General features: G+C 44.9%; 1 protein-coding gene across 5 annotated transcripts in view; it reads right to left on the reverse strand.

Annotated features, from left to right (window-relative positions):
* FLNB (filamin B) overlaps positions 1-13,785 on the reverse strand; it is an 89,165-nt gene that overhangs the window by 23,794 nt on the left and 51,586 nt on the right. For 4 of the 5 annotated variants that reach the window (XM_038148856.1, XM_038148858.1, XM_038148859.1 and 1 more), the window contains 17 exons: positions 12,857-12,994; positions 11,593-11,719; positions 10,920-11,056; positions 10,357-10,550; positions 9,924-10,037; positions 9,278-9,421; positions 8,816-8,939; positions 8,405-8,565; positions 7,775-7,865; positions 7,368-7,537; positions 5,199-5,316; positions 4,261-4,523; positions 3,043-3,640; positions 2,647-2,820; positions 2,111-2,273; positions 1,565-1,725; positions 721-888 (listed from right to left, as the gene is read on the reverse strand). In XM_038148856.1, the coding sequence (XP_038004784.1) occupies positions 721-888; positions 1,565-1,725; positions 2,111-2,273; positions 2,647-2,820; positions 3,043-3,640; positions 4,261-4,523; positions 5,199-5,316; positions 7,368-7,537; positions 7,775-7,865; positions 8,405-8,565; positions 8,816-8,939; positions 9,278-9,421; positions 9,924-10,037; positions 10,357-10,550; positions 10,920-11,056; positions 11,593-11,719; positions 12,857-12,994 (3,045 nt within the window). Of the gene's footprint in view, positions 1-35; positions 126-720; positions 889-1,564; positions 1,726-2,110; positions 2,274-2,646; positions 2,821-3,042; positions 3,641-4,260; positions 4,524-5,198; positions 5,317-7,367; positions 7,538-7,774; positions 7,866-8,404; positions 8,566-8,815; positions 8,940-9,277; positions 9,422-9,923; positions 10,038-10,356; positions 10,551-10,919; positions 11,057-11,592; positions 11,720-12,856; positions 12,995-13,785 lie in introns of all 5 variants that reach the window. The other variant, XM_038148860.1, reaches the window with a different exon arrangement.

A 13,785-nucleotide genomic window follows, 5' to 3' on the forward strand; every position in this document is an offset into this window, starting at 1 on the left:
AACCAAAACTGCCAGTAGTTAGTGAGAGTTCAAACCTGTCTCAGTGTCACCCTTTGGACCACCTTTAAAGAAATCCGAAATTGCTTTCAATGGGGAGCGCCATCCCTGGGAATCCGTCTCATCCGCTAGAATTAAAGAAGTGTTACCTGCAGGGCACCTGCACAGCAAGACTGACACTCCAGCGGGGGGTAGCTCTCACCTCCCAGCAAGGTGAGACTTGCAGCCAACAGGTGCTCACTGACAAGATACTGTGCCACTGAGATACGACTTTCCAAGTAAATGCAAACACCATTAATGCTATCACTCGAAGGGCCCTGCTGTTCTCTGGGACCACTGACCAATTTCACCATGATTCAGAGACTCCTGCAATCCACTGACTCAGGTTTCCCAAGTCACTGTTCACATGTTATATTTTGGATTTACTTTTTGATATCTAAAACTTAGCACACAATTGTTCACTGGTGATGGTTAGTCACATCACTTCTCCCAGCCCTGAGGATTAGGCTAAAGCCATCAAAGACACTGTCCAAAGCAGCACCACCTAGGACACAGCTCTCTGTCACAGCAGGACGTGGGTCAGCTGTGACACATGACACATCAACAGGAGCAGAGGGAAATGCTCATTCAAGTGGCATCACCACTTTGCAAGCTGTGCCAGAATCATGTTACCTGCCCAAACACAGATACGGGCACAGCCAGATGGAATACTTTGGTTCTTACCTCTGGGTCCTGTCACCACCACTTCAAGAGGTGCTATTCCTGCCTTGCTGGTGTCTACAGTGAAGGACTGGGGGATTTTGGCTCGAACAGCTGTACCCAGACCTGGTCCTGCTATCTTCACCTTGCTGGGATCCACAACATCCTTCACAGGAACCTTGAAAGGACTGCCTGGAAGTTGACATGGTAAGTGTTAAACACCACAAGGTTAACAGAGAACAAAAGGTCTTTTTTCCTCTACCATTCCTTAAGCTTTTTTATTACTATCCCTCTGCTGCAGGCAGGAATTACAACCCCACAGCCTCCACACTAACCCTCTGCTTCGGCAAAAGCCGGAAATGTAATGATGGGGCCTCTACAATTTCACAGAATTGGTGTCAACCATCTGTGACCTATCTACTTCTCACACCTCAGGAAAAAAAACAAACATGAAAGAAACCAGAAGTGCAAATGAAGCATCATGGAGGCAATACATTTCCTTATATCTTACTGTATTCAGTATGTCAATAAAGAGAATGGGAACAACAGGAAGCATCCCCTCTTACTGCAGAACAGGATCTTTAATACATCCACATACCAATGGGCTATTTTCATAACCTAAAGTATTACACACCACTTGTATATAATACCAGTTATTTGTCAAGGGTTAGTGTCCCTTTTCCTGTTCCACTCATGTGTACCCATCTGAGCAAATGCCACTGCCTTTTCTGCCTGAATTCTGAGGAAAAGCAGAAAGCCAAAATCACATAACATCCCACAGCACAAGGGAGATGCAGCCAACTGAGAACTCTGAGTCCATAGTTTGACTTCATCCCTCTTCTGAAAGCCACTGAGCAAGAGCTCTTACCAGGAATATGCTCTCCCCCATACGTGATGTTAACATCATAATCTCCTGGAACATAAGGAATATACTCGGCACTGCAGCTCCCATCTTTGTTATCTTTACAGCTAATTTTAGATTCTGAAGGCCCTTCAACAGTTATTCCAAGGCCACCAATTCCTGCTCCTCTGCAAGACAGAAACACACATTGTTAGAATCACCTGCTTCTAAAGCAGCTTTGTAGCCTTCACATGCTCTGGCAGCATTTTCATCCTTTTTGGAAATGTGGTATCCTGATTTCCAATGTTCAGCCTTCAGCATGTGCTGCCATGCAAAGCTGTTCAGCATTGCCTCACTCAAATTTTCCTAGAATTTTCTTCTCAGTAACTATCAACCCTAATGTCGAATGTTTGCAGAACAGAGTAGATGATGAGGTAGCACACACAGTCATCAGCTGGACATGGCGTGGCCTTTTTATAAATATTTGTACTGAGTTTAGCATCCTGCATTGCACACACCACTACACTCCTCCCCCCCTCAGATATTCCTTCAAGATCAAACAGGCCCCATCACCTGGTGACAACTGAAAAGGCATTGGGCTGATTTGTGAAAGCTTCTGTAAGTCCAGGTCCTTGTGCCTTCACACGTGATGGATGGCAGCCCTCTGCGACATTCACTCTGAAGGGACTATTTGGCACAGGCACACCATCATATGTCACGCTGACTGTGTGTGGACCTGTTAAAAGAGGCAAACATCTCCTGAATTTCCTAAAAATGCTCATGATTTAACATAGCTCTACAAGATGCTACAGACTTAAATGTCAGTATATAAGAGGTTTTTTTGCATTTCACAAGACTTCACAAGTGTTTTGTAACTGAGATTCCATCTACAAACTGTTCTCCTAAAGACAGGTTAACATAAAAGCCAGTTCTTCAAGTTAAAATAGAGCTAACTTCCTGTAGAAGTAGCTCCTCTGCTGGCAGACCTCTTGCAAAGATGCCAAGAAGTTACTGGCAGACCTTGGGGGTTTGCCAAATGAAAGTGGCAGAAGAGCTGCTTACTCTTGGTTTTCCCCTTTCCAGTAAAAGAAAACAAGCCCCGAGGTTACCCTTTTCAAATGGCGTGTACTCCACTGAATATGTTCCATCTGCGTTGTCTTGGATGAGACAGTCTGTGGGGGAGCCAGATGGGCTCGTGATCTGCGTCCTGATGTGGTCACCACCAGCCTTCGTTAGAGGTCGAGCATCCACAGTGAACTCAGTTGTAGCTTCTCGGAAGACATCTACAGGAAATGTTTTGAAGAGTCACTTTAAGAAGTGCAATATATTCCAACAAGAAAACATTTGGTGAAGCAGCATGATAAACAGCTTGTTTGGGAGCATGATACTCCTGTCTGTCCAAGGATCACCATGGAAACACGCACAGCTTTTACAACTTTCAACGTTCAGAATACACGGAAAGGACTGCAAGTCCTACAAATTCCGATAACAACAGTTAGTCTCACCTTTTCCTTCGACTCCTGGCCCAAACACTTTAACTCTGCTTGTGTCCACAGCCGGCTCCACTTTGACCCGGGCTGGGAATTTAGGCACTTGCTCTCCTCCGTATCTCATCTTGATTGTGTACATGCCAGCTGAGAGTGGCACGTAGGTAACGACATAGGTCCCGTCTTTGTTATCATCGATCTGGACCTCGGCTTTGGAGCCGGTATCTGACACCATGTCCACCCGCAGGTCCCCGGGCCCTGCTTCCGTGCAGTCGACATTCAGCAGCCCTGCCTCGCCTACTTTACCACGCTCCAGACCTGGGCCTGTGGCAATGACTTTAGAGACATCAAAAGGCATTTCTATATCTGCCTTAAAGGGCGAACCAGGAATGTGAACTTCTTCGAAGAGGATGTTCACAAAATACTCTCCAGGCTTTGTAGGCAGGTAGGAGACAGAGCAGGTTCCATCGCCGTTGTCCGAACATTCAATTTTAGCTTCACATGGCCCTTCCACTGTCAAACCCAAACCACCAGTTCCTGCTCCTTTGGTATCTATTGTAAATTGGGCTGGTTTTCCAACAAGGCCCCCTCGAAGACCTGGACCATGAGCTTTTACCTAAAAGAGAATATGCAATTGAGCTAAATGGCCTTTTCCATGTTTTTGCCAGAAGACTTCCTAGTTAGATTTGCTTGTATGTGAGACTCGATTAACAGACTCGTAAAAATACACAGAAGGCACTGTCTCCTTTGCCACTCAGCCCTACAATTTTACTGTAAAGCTGGAACTTCTCCTCAAGAGGTTTCTAGGCAAGGATATTTATAATCTCACCATAGCTGTTTTTATACAGCCATGGGAAATAAAAGGTAGAAATATTAAATTATTTGATGGCTGTACACATGTTTTTCTTGAAATATATTTCCTTAGAAAAATAGCATCTTAATACATCAGAGGTGCTTATCAGACAGACTTCTATTAAATTAGGAGTGATACTTAAATTTGCTACATTATGCAGGATATTTGCCATATTTTTGATTAGTTCAACTTTTTTTTTTCAAATACAGTGCTACAGGAATGAATTCTACAAGTCATAGAGGCTGCAAAAAGAATCACTGAGCACTCTGAGTAAGGATGTTCCTGGGTATGTTTTGGCCAAGACCAAGCCAAGTCTCCTGCAGTAGCCCACAATTCAGTCTTCAGGTATCAGTTGCTGTTACAGCCCTATACTGTTCACTTACCTTGGAAGGGTCTGGAGGTAATGTGGCCTCCACAGTGTAGGGGCTCCCTGGGATTGGGTGGCCATCATAACTCACATCCACCACATACAGTCCTTCCTCCCGTGGGATGTATTTTGCAGTGCTGCACTCCTTACCCAGAGCTGGTTCCACCAGACATGGCACAGCTTTCCTCATAGGACTGGAAATATTAACCTCCAGTTTACCTTGCCCACCAGCTCCTTTGGTATCAATTACAAATTCCTGATCCTTCCCTACTTCCACTCCTGAAAAAGACAAAACCCATATTACATTACTTACTTAACATCAGACAGCAGTCCAAGCAATCTCCCATGCAGATATCACTGAGGGAGCCGGTGCTGGCAGAGCCCTACCCAGTCTGCATTCCTCTGCAGGCAAAAAACCCTCCCAAGCCAAACAACGGAAAAACCCAACCAAAACCAAATGCTTTGATTAATTGACATTACAAAGCTACAGGGGAAAACGAGCCTGTAAGGTGTGGTCTGACAGAATCAGAGCAGAATCGGAGGCTCATTTCAGGAAAGCAACAATATTTCACAGCCTTAAGTTCTTTCACTTTTGGAAAACAAAAAGACTGTATGAATGACACTGTGAATTGTAAGCGTTTGATACATTTGAACAGCCATCTAGCCCTCAGGGAAACAGATTTCATCAGTGAGTGCTCTGTTCACCACAAACGACCAAACCCCAAACACATGTTTTCTCCACATTACAAAAAAAAAAAAATCTAAATTGAAATTCAGCCTTCAAGAGGACCACCTAAATAAGTGTGGTCAAATTATAAAGTTGGAGCTAGTCGATCCCCAGCTGTAGCAAGTTAAAAAGGAGATTGTTTTGCTTGCTCCTGTTCCAGCAGGACATGTTGGCTATCACCCAGACTCCAGAGACCCTTCAGAGGCTTCCAGCCCACAGGTACTTACTGTTTTCGAGTCCATTGACTATAACTTTGCTTAGGTCTAGAGGAGCAGCAACGCCCACTGTGAAAGGGCTTTTAGGGATAGGATCACCACCGTAAGTTACCAAAACCTTCATTGGACCCTAGTTGGAGAATTTACATGTTAGCTCAGTTCCTCACTTCACACAGACACACCAACACCCAAGCAGTACATAACCACATCAACTATCTATTTTATCTGGCCATAGCCAAACGTACTGGTTTATGGACACTAAAGCTCACACCACTGCAGCCCTTCAAAGTACTAAATGGTTTTTATTTAATACAGGAAGAGCAAAAAAGACAGTTGTTTGCAACATTTAATTAGACTATATTCAAGCTGCCTGGCAAAGCCTCTAGCTCAGGCTGGCTCCCACCCCCGCCCCGGCACTCAGACCCGACAGCTGAATGAATGTCCCACTGCTCCAGACCAGGTATCCCCTTCCACCACATGGGGAGGCCAAAGCTAAGACTGCAAAAAGGCCATATTATTACAGCATCTGAAATACCAAGGGTTTAAGCTCTACAAGTCAGCAAGATTAATGCTCTTGTGTATTTTGGCTGGAATGCTGCACAGCCATGGCAAGCTCCAGCCCATGATGTGTGTTCCTTTTATTCTCTCCTACCACAGTCCATATTTTAGCTATATTCACTGTTTGCTTACTTTTCACTCTTGGCCGGTTCTGCTCCCAAGTGAAATAATCATGGATGTTTCATGCAAGCTAGTGAATAGCTTCCATGATTATTTTTGGTTGTTTTCAGAAAACACACACACGGGTAGCTGTAGCAACACCACGAGATAGATAAGACCAAATAAACAGCATTAAACCAAGGCTGCTCTGCAACTGACGCTGCCCCTCAGGAATTTAACTACCTATTCCATCCTTCCCCTGCTCTGAGGAGTCCACAGTCTCATTCATAAGCTACTGCTTAGGAAGCTGAGAAGGACAGGGCCCAGGAAAGACCTATGTGCTCACAGCATGGAGGGACAACAAGGCTACTCTAATTACTGAGCAGTCTATTTTCATCTCTTAACCACTGCTCTCCTGCCACTGCTATCTGTGAGCATCTCTTGTAAGCCACAGCAGTTCCATGACCCATGGTACTTCTCCAGATGGAAGACCCAAGTGGAAAACCTGGTTTGGGCATCCTGGCTTGTCTCACCAGCGATTTTCAGGTGAAGCACAGAAATCTGGTACTGCTCATGAACACACAGAGTACAGAGGAGTGCTCCCTTCTGCATACCAACCCTGACTAAACAAGCCAAAGCCTCTCCAAACAGGCACACCAGCCACATCCTGAGATCATGCAACTGCTTTATCGAAAAACAAACGTTAGCTTATGGTGCTTCCAAGAACTCTGAACCAGCATTATCAGTTAAACAATACTGCAGTTTTCCTTATCAGCTCACTTTTACATAGCTCCATTCAAGGAAGCTGGGGCAGATGACCTAGTAGTACATTTGGTTGTTCAGGAGAACAACAGTAGCAAAGCACTTTCATCTCAGCACCAGAGCACCTATATCCTCAGAAATACGAGATTTGTGCATTCTGGTGTTTAGTGGCCCTTTACCAATAGACAAGTACAGTGCAAGGAAAAACACTTCTACTTATTAGGAGCTTCCACTTTCAGCTCTTTAATGGTGTTGCTAGAAAGGCACCAACTTCATCACTTGCTTACTGGGAACTAGTGCAGCATCACCCAAACTCTTCTTTTTGTCCCTGCTCTGGTTTGCACTCCAGCTCCTTTGATGCCAGCAGCCTGCTGACAGGCAGCACAGCACAACCTCAGCTCTGCAGGACTGCAGCAGCTGGGGCAGCAGTCAGCTCCATTGTGGAGTCTGGGAAGGTTTGCCACCTTTCTTTTTCAACTGATAAGGTACAGAATGATGATGTGAGCTGTGTGCTCCTGTGTCAGTATCTCTCCTTGCCATAGAAAAGCAAACAGTGGCACGCTATCAATAACTGCGCCAGAAAAACTGCATTACTGCTTTCCAACTCCCACTGTACTGCAGGCATTAGGGATTCTGGGGAACAAGATACCCTGGCGAGTTTTTTCTACTTTTTCCTCTGTGCACAGGTACTAGGGAGGGAGGTCACTGCACTACAGCAACACAAGTTGCTCACTCCTGTACCACTACAGGAGCTGGACATACCTGCTGTATGGGCGTGTACCTAATAGTGTGGGAATAGTCATAGTTGTCAATGATATCCAGATCCATCACTGCCTCTCCTGGCACTGAGCTGCTGAACTGCACATCCAGTGGTGCTTTTCCAGCTCCCTTAGTGAACACAGTGAAGTGTGTTGGTTTGCCACTTTCCACACCTGAAGAAAAATGTTAATTCTAATTTACACACAGCTCACACAGAGAAGCTCTTCTCAAGAAGCATTCAGTACCAATAAAGCCCAGCCAAGCAAAATATCAAGGGAAAGGCATTGTCTGCAACTGCCTGACCCCCCACCCTGCTGCGGCATCCCAGCAATGCTCAGCCAGGCTGTGGCCATCCTGCAACAGCTCCTCATGATCCAGTATTGGTCACACTACATGAACCCAGCTCTCACCAGTTTTGTTCAGCCCAGGTCCTTCAGCTTTCACTTTGCTGGCGTCGTGCGAGGGGTCCACCTTAACTCTGAATGGGCTGGCAGGAATTTCCTGCAACAGAAACACAACACCTAAAATAACCAGGTAACTCTTCGCTAGCCAAAATTAAACAGGTAATAGTTTTAAGATAATTCTGCTCTGATTCCAGCATCTTGAGTAAAATTTCACCTCACTTAAACATTGCCTTACTGATTAGTATAACTCAAAATATAGGGCAAAGTTAACAGCTGGAAGTTTGTCTCTCTCTTTTTTATTTTTAAGGAAAAATTTTTCCTCTATTTTCCTTGAAAAGCCACTTAGTTTTTTTACCTTTAGAAGGCAGCTTTGCCCCATCACGGAGACCACATTCATCATGCCAGTCCAACATATTACACAAACTTCAGTGCCCCCAACCAACTCCTCTCACTTTCATGTATGCAAGTATTACGAAAGAAGTTTCTATTTTTTACATTGCTATAGAAACAGCAACCAAACCAAGTGCATGTGAGCTGATGTGGAAAGAGCCAGCTGAGAACTAGCAAATGCATGGTGATCAAAGAGCAGATAAACAGATTCTCGAAACATCAGGCTGCAAAATGAAGATTACAAACCTCTCCTGCAAAAAGCACTTTAATAGTGTAGCGCCCGGCAGCAGGTGGTGAGTATTTCACTGTGAATGTATCATTAGCATTGTGGATGATGTCGAAATCTATGTCCTCTTCCTCACTGCTGACCACACGAGCATCACATTTAATTCCAACACTGACATCACCTAGGAAAAGCAAGTGAAGGTTTTGCTACTGGACAGCACAGACATTGCCAGCCAAACAGCCAGACCATTCCCACTCCAAGTGGTTTGAGTCATCATGTTAACTAATGTAACAGATCAGATCACAATTCACTGCAATGTTCTGCTTCCCAAAGTTTTTCCACTAAATAAGGAAAACCAGCATGGAACAGTACATTATCCCCTCCTTGCATGACCTGTGATTCTGATACCACAGAATAGCCCAGCCTTTTACCTTCTCCTGCATCTGTGCAGTCCACAGTGAAGTGGGTTGGCTCACTTGCCTTCAGGCCAGTTCTCTCTACACCAGGTCCAAACACTTTGACTTTCTGAGGATGACTCCCTTGACCTATAAGGACCTACACAAATTCACAAGGGTCAGAATCACTCATCTCTGTCACACTTGAGATCACAGCCATGTCAGAGCATTGCTTGGAGAGGAGCTACAGGATAACAGATGCAAATGAATGGCCCCAAATTGCCCAGGCTGCAGCTGGGCTGATAGGAGACCACCACGTGAGCTTGTAAAAACAGAAAGATTTATACAAGTGGATAGGTTTCTAAAAAGGTGAAGCAGAAGCGCACACCTCCTTGAAGTTCACAGAAGGGTTTTATCATCCTAGTTGTACTAACAAGTAGTTGTGAGCACCAATGTCCTATTTAGATAGAGCTAAGAACTATTCATCTCTGTACTTACCCTAAATGGGCTATTGGGCACATTGGCTCCTCCCCAGACAACAGAAATTGTGTGTTTGATTGGTTTAACTGGCACATAGGAGCAGGCAAACACACCATCAGGCTTGCTCTTTATCTGGATATCAATAGGGTTTCCTTCTCCATCCTAAAAGCAGTAATACAAGCAGAAGGTTCAGGTACTTCAAAAATGTTTGCATAGTTGGAACAGCTCAAGACTGCTCCAAAATGTGTCAGGTTGTTTTTTTCCAGAACTGCAGATCAGAAATACTGAAGAAACATGCAGTTTACACTGCTACAAGTCTTCCTCATCTAACACTTGCTCATTCATACACCATCCTACAACACACAGAAAATTCACAGGCTCAGAGACACTCCAGTGCTTCCAAATGACAACTCAAGGAAATTACACCTTGCTTTGCTTCCAAGTAAGGAAGCAAAGCCATGTACTTCATACACTTCAGAGCAGTCACTTTGTCTTCAGTTGTTGCCTGACTACATTACACAGATCAAAGCACAGAGCTTTGACTTGAATTACACATGCCCAGAATTAAGTGGTGTGTAAGTGAGTAGGAATACTTAAGGCATTTTTCTAAACAGTAATAAAGTCCTTTTGCTGCAGTTTCACACAGCTGCCTTTGGGTTTTTACCTGTGCATACATCTTCAGAGGTGCTTTCCCAGCATCCTTGGTTTCAACTGTGAACTCAGCAGGATTATTCACTATACAGCCAGTCCTCTCCAAGCCCGGGCCATAAGCCTTCACCTAAAAGAGCACCTCAAGAATATCAGTTTGCAGTTCAGAAAGAGAAACAAAACTAAGTGATTTATGTATGAAGACCTGCCCCATCCACAAACCCCATGAAGCATGTGATTCTACTTCAGCAAGTTTTCATTACATTAAATCAAAACCACAACAGTGTTATTCAAAAAAGCTGGGGAATATCTGGCTGGCTAATATCTTGGCAAATTCAGAGCTTTAAGCAGAGGCAGTTTAAGGGTCTGCTACCAGAATCCTTTAGAAACATCTCTACTGTAGTTACATCCCAGACATGCTGTGCCATGGGTGAACTCCCGTGCCTCACCTTATCCGCGTTGAAGTCTCCTGAAGCCGGTCGAATGAAGGCCATGTAAGGGCTGTCTTTTATGTCCTCATCATCACACATGATGTGCACAGCATATTCACCAGGCTCTTTGGGCCAGTACTTCACATCACACGAGCCATCGTTCTTGTCATCACACTCAATTTTAGCCTGAGAAGGGCCTTCTATTGCAAAGCCTGAAAAAGGAACAAGTAGGTTCCTCACCTTGGGTTTGTGGTGACAGCTAATTTAGCACCACTTCCACAAATAGCTTTTTGTTAGCCTTAAACATGCCTGATCTCTCAGTCACCCTTCTTCAGCAATACAGGAGATAATACATCCATCATTCCCTTCTGGATCTCATCCACAAAGCCACAGATTAATACTCTCTATCACACACACTCCTGTCTCTAGGACAAGCCTTTGATACTCGATAGATGTTAGTGTTTAGACCATAACATCTTAGACATGGTTTTTTACTGTTGGGAAACCAATTGCTTCTCATGAGTTTGCTGCTAGCATTGCAAGATACAAATATTTCAGGGAAACTAAGTCAAGTAACATACCAAGAGAGCCAACTTCTGTGCCAATGGACTCGACCACAAAGTCAGCTGACTTGCCTACAACTCCCTCGTGCAGTCCTGGCCCCCAGGCTCGCACTTTCTGAGGACCTGCTTCATGACCCACCTGAACTTCAAAGGGACTACCAGAGAAAAACAAAGCATGGTATTAGAAATGGGGACAAATACAGCATCTATGTTTTCCCCCAGGCATTTTAATGAGGCTCTACATTGAATTTTCCAAATTAATAGATGCTATCACGTGGTGGCACAGTGTCCAGCAGTGTCTTTCTAGCAAAGATGTCATCCAACCCATCACCATCTTCCACCACAAATCCTGAGTGTCAAATACTTGCTCTGCTTGCTATAGCTGTGGACACTGAAATAATAGAGTCCTTCAAAATCTTACAGCAAAGTCCAAGCTGCATGATCCACCATGTTTTATTAGGTTTTTTATTCATGATTTTGCCTTAGAAAGACTCACGCAAATCACCCTTCAGAGCTTTGTCAAGCTGCTGCAGCCCAAACCAGGCTGTTAAAAAGAAAAAGTTACAACAACAATTTGCCTCTAACTTGTCTCCCCAGTGCTTCTTCAAAGGTCAGCATTGCTTTAAAAGCCCACCAAGTACACAACCGACTGAAAGACATAAAAATGCCCAAAAAGCTACTTTTGACTCACCTTTTTGGGATGTGTTGCCCACCCCATGTAATTGTGACAACGTACTTCCCTGGTGTGGCTGGATAATATTCAAATGCATATATACCATCCATAAAGCCTTTTTGTTTCACCAACTCCTCCAAGCCCTCTGTTGAAAGATCAGTTCAGCATTGAACTTAACAGTTTCCATCCTGCTTTCAATTACTCAGACAAGTTCATGTTTTCTAGTATTTATTTTAGCTTGCAAGAATAAATTTCTTCCACCAGAAAAAAAAAAAGGTCAGGTTATAAGGGAAGTTAGTTCTAGCTGCCCTCTAGGACAAAGACAGCAAACACTTCCAGAAGAAATACAGCAGAAAGTATTTTAAGTTACCAGACTTAATAAGTTCCCTTGTGTTTTATTTTCTTAGTCTGCAGTATGATGCGTGTCATATGTTAAAACAAAAAAGCTTAACATTTGTCAGACTTTGTAACCACAAGTATGCAGGGAATGCCTACTTTTCATTTTCTTCAAGATGAAGAATTTAGGAAGAAAAGCTTAATACGCTAAAATTTACATCGATATGTCTGTTGCTTTTTTTCCCCCCAGCCTCATGAAGCCACACAGTCAGAGCTCTGTGTGCGTGGAGGAGGTGAAGGCAATACAATGCACCTTTGAATGCTGCCCCAGGCGGGGGGAGGTGGCGGGCTCAGAGTACCACACAGGGACTGCTGCTGGCGGCCACATCAGCCAGCAGCCCCTGTGCTCCCATCCTCCCAGGCAGAGGGCCACATCCAGGGCTCAGGACCAAGGGACCTGGGGATGGATCCTCATAGATGGCCTCTGTCAGCCTATGGGGTCCTTTCCTCCTCTGCTGGTGTGCCTGAGCAGCTAGTGCCACGAGGAATACTGCTCTGAGCCATTCCCAGCTTTATGAGAGCAGGATTTCCATCATGCCAGAGACCATGGCATGTGACTTGCTTCCACAGATTGGATGAAGATGCAATGTGTACCCATGAAGCTTGGAGGCCACAGCAGGCAGATGCATGGATTTTCTCAGTTTTGCTAACTGATGCATTAAAATGGAAAGAACTAAAACCAGATATAATCTTACCCCACCCTGCAGATCAAAACCTCTCCAATAGACACAAAGTACTGGTAAACCATTCTGGAATCTGGCTTTTTTATACAGATCCCATCAGTTCCATCAGGACACCATCTCCTTCCTGCTCTTCCTTTTCCCAGGCTCTGCTCCTCCCCCTTCTCCAAAACACATGCCCAGCACAGATTTAGCCCAGCACTCACTTGGTCCCTTTATAGTCACTCCAAGATCTCCGCTCCCTGCTGCTCTCGTATCAACCTTGAAGTCGGCCGTCTCCCTGATACGGACGCCCTTGGGCTGCAGACCTCGACCAGTGGCACGGCACGCGTTGGGGTTGCAGGCTGCAAAGGAACTTCAGGCATTACTACTGTCTCTGATCTCTACATACAGGTAGACTAGCCAGCCTGGGACAACCTTCAGTTTAACATTGACTCAGGGCAACCACAGCTTAGCTTTCAGCACAAGGTTACAGCATTAAGGCAGACAGACGTGAGTCTGCCCGGCTGCTGTCTATGCCCCCTGGCTGTTAGGCAGTAGCAGTCAGTGCCGCCAAGCAACACTGACCCCGTCCAAGACCATTTTTTAGAATGATTGCAACCGCTGAAGCCCTTCTGCTTTCCAATTCAATGCCACTTATCAATACAAGACTTTTACACGGCTATCACATAGAGATATTTGCCACAGACACAACCTTCCTGACGCCTTTCCCACTGAGGCCCACTGCAGTGTAGGGTGAAGGGTCCCTTTTGCAGATAAGCCCCAGTGAACAGTATCATTCTGCTGGTCTTTCAGAAGCACGTGACTGGATAACTGCTATTAGCAAAGCTGAGTTTTGCCTGTGCTTCGTTAAAAGATGTCACATCAAACCCCCCCTGCTTGTCACAGTTCACACTTTCACAGAAGCAAAGTCACCAAGCCCTCTGCAGACTGAAGCAGGGTGGGGCAGGAGGGTTACACATGGCTTAGGCTTATCTTGGTGCCTCTACTCCGAGCACTTCTCTGGGCCTGCAGAGTGGCTATAGAAGTTTTGTGCACTTAGGAATAGTTTTCATTACACAATCCCAGCTGTCATGAGGTTTTCAACGCCAAAGACCTGAGAGGTTTGAAGAGACTTACAAACAACCACAGCTTC

Source organism: Motacilla alba, chromosome 12 (assembly GCF_015832195.1).
Source record: "Motacilla alba alba isolate MOTALB_02 chromosome 12, Motacilla_alba_V1.0_pri, whole genome shotgun sequence".
NCBI classification, from domain to species: Eukaryota; Metazoa; Chordata; class Aves; order Passeriformes; family Motacillidae; genus Motacilla; species Motacilla alba.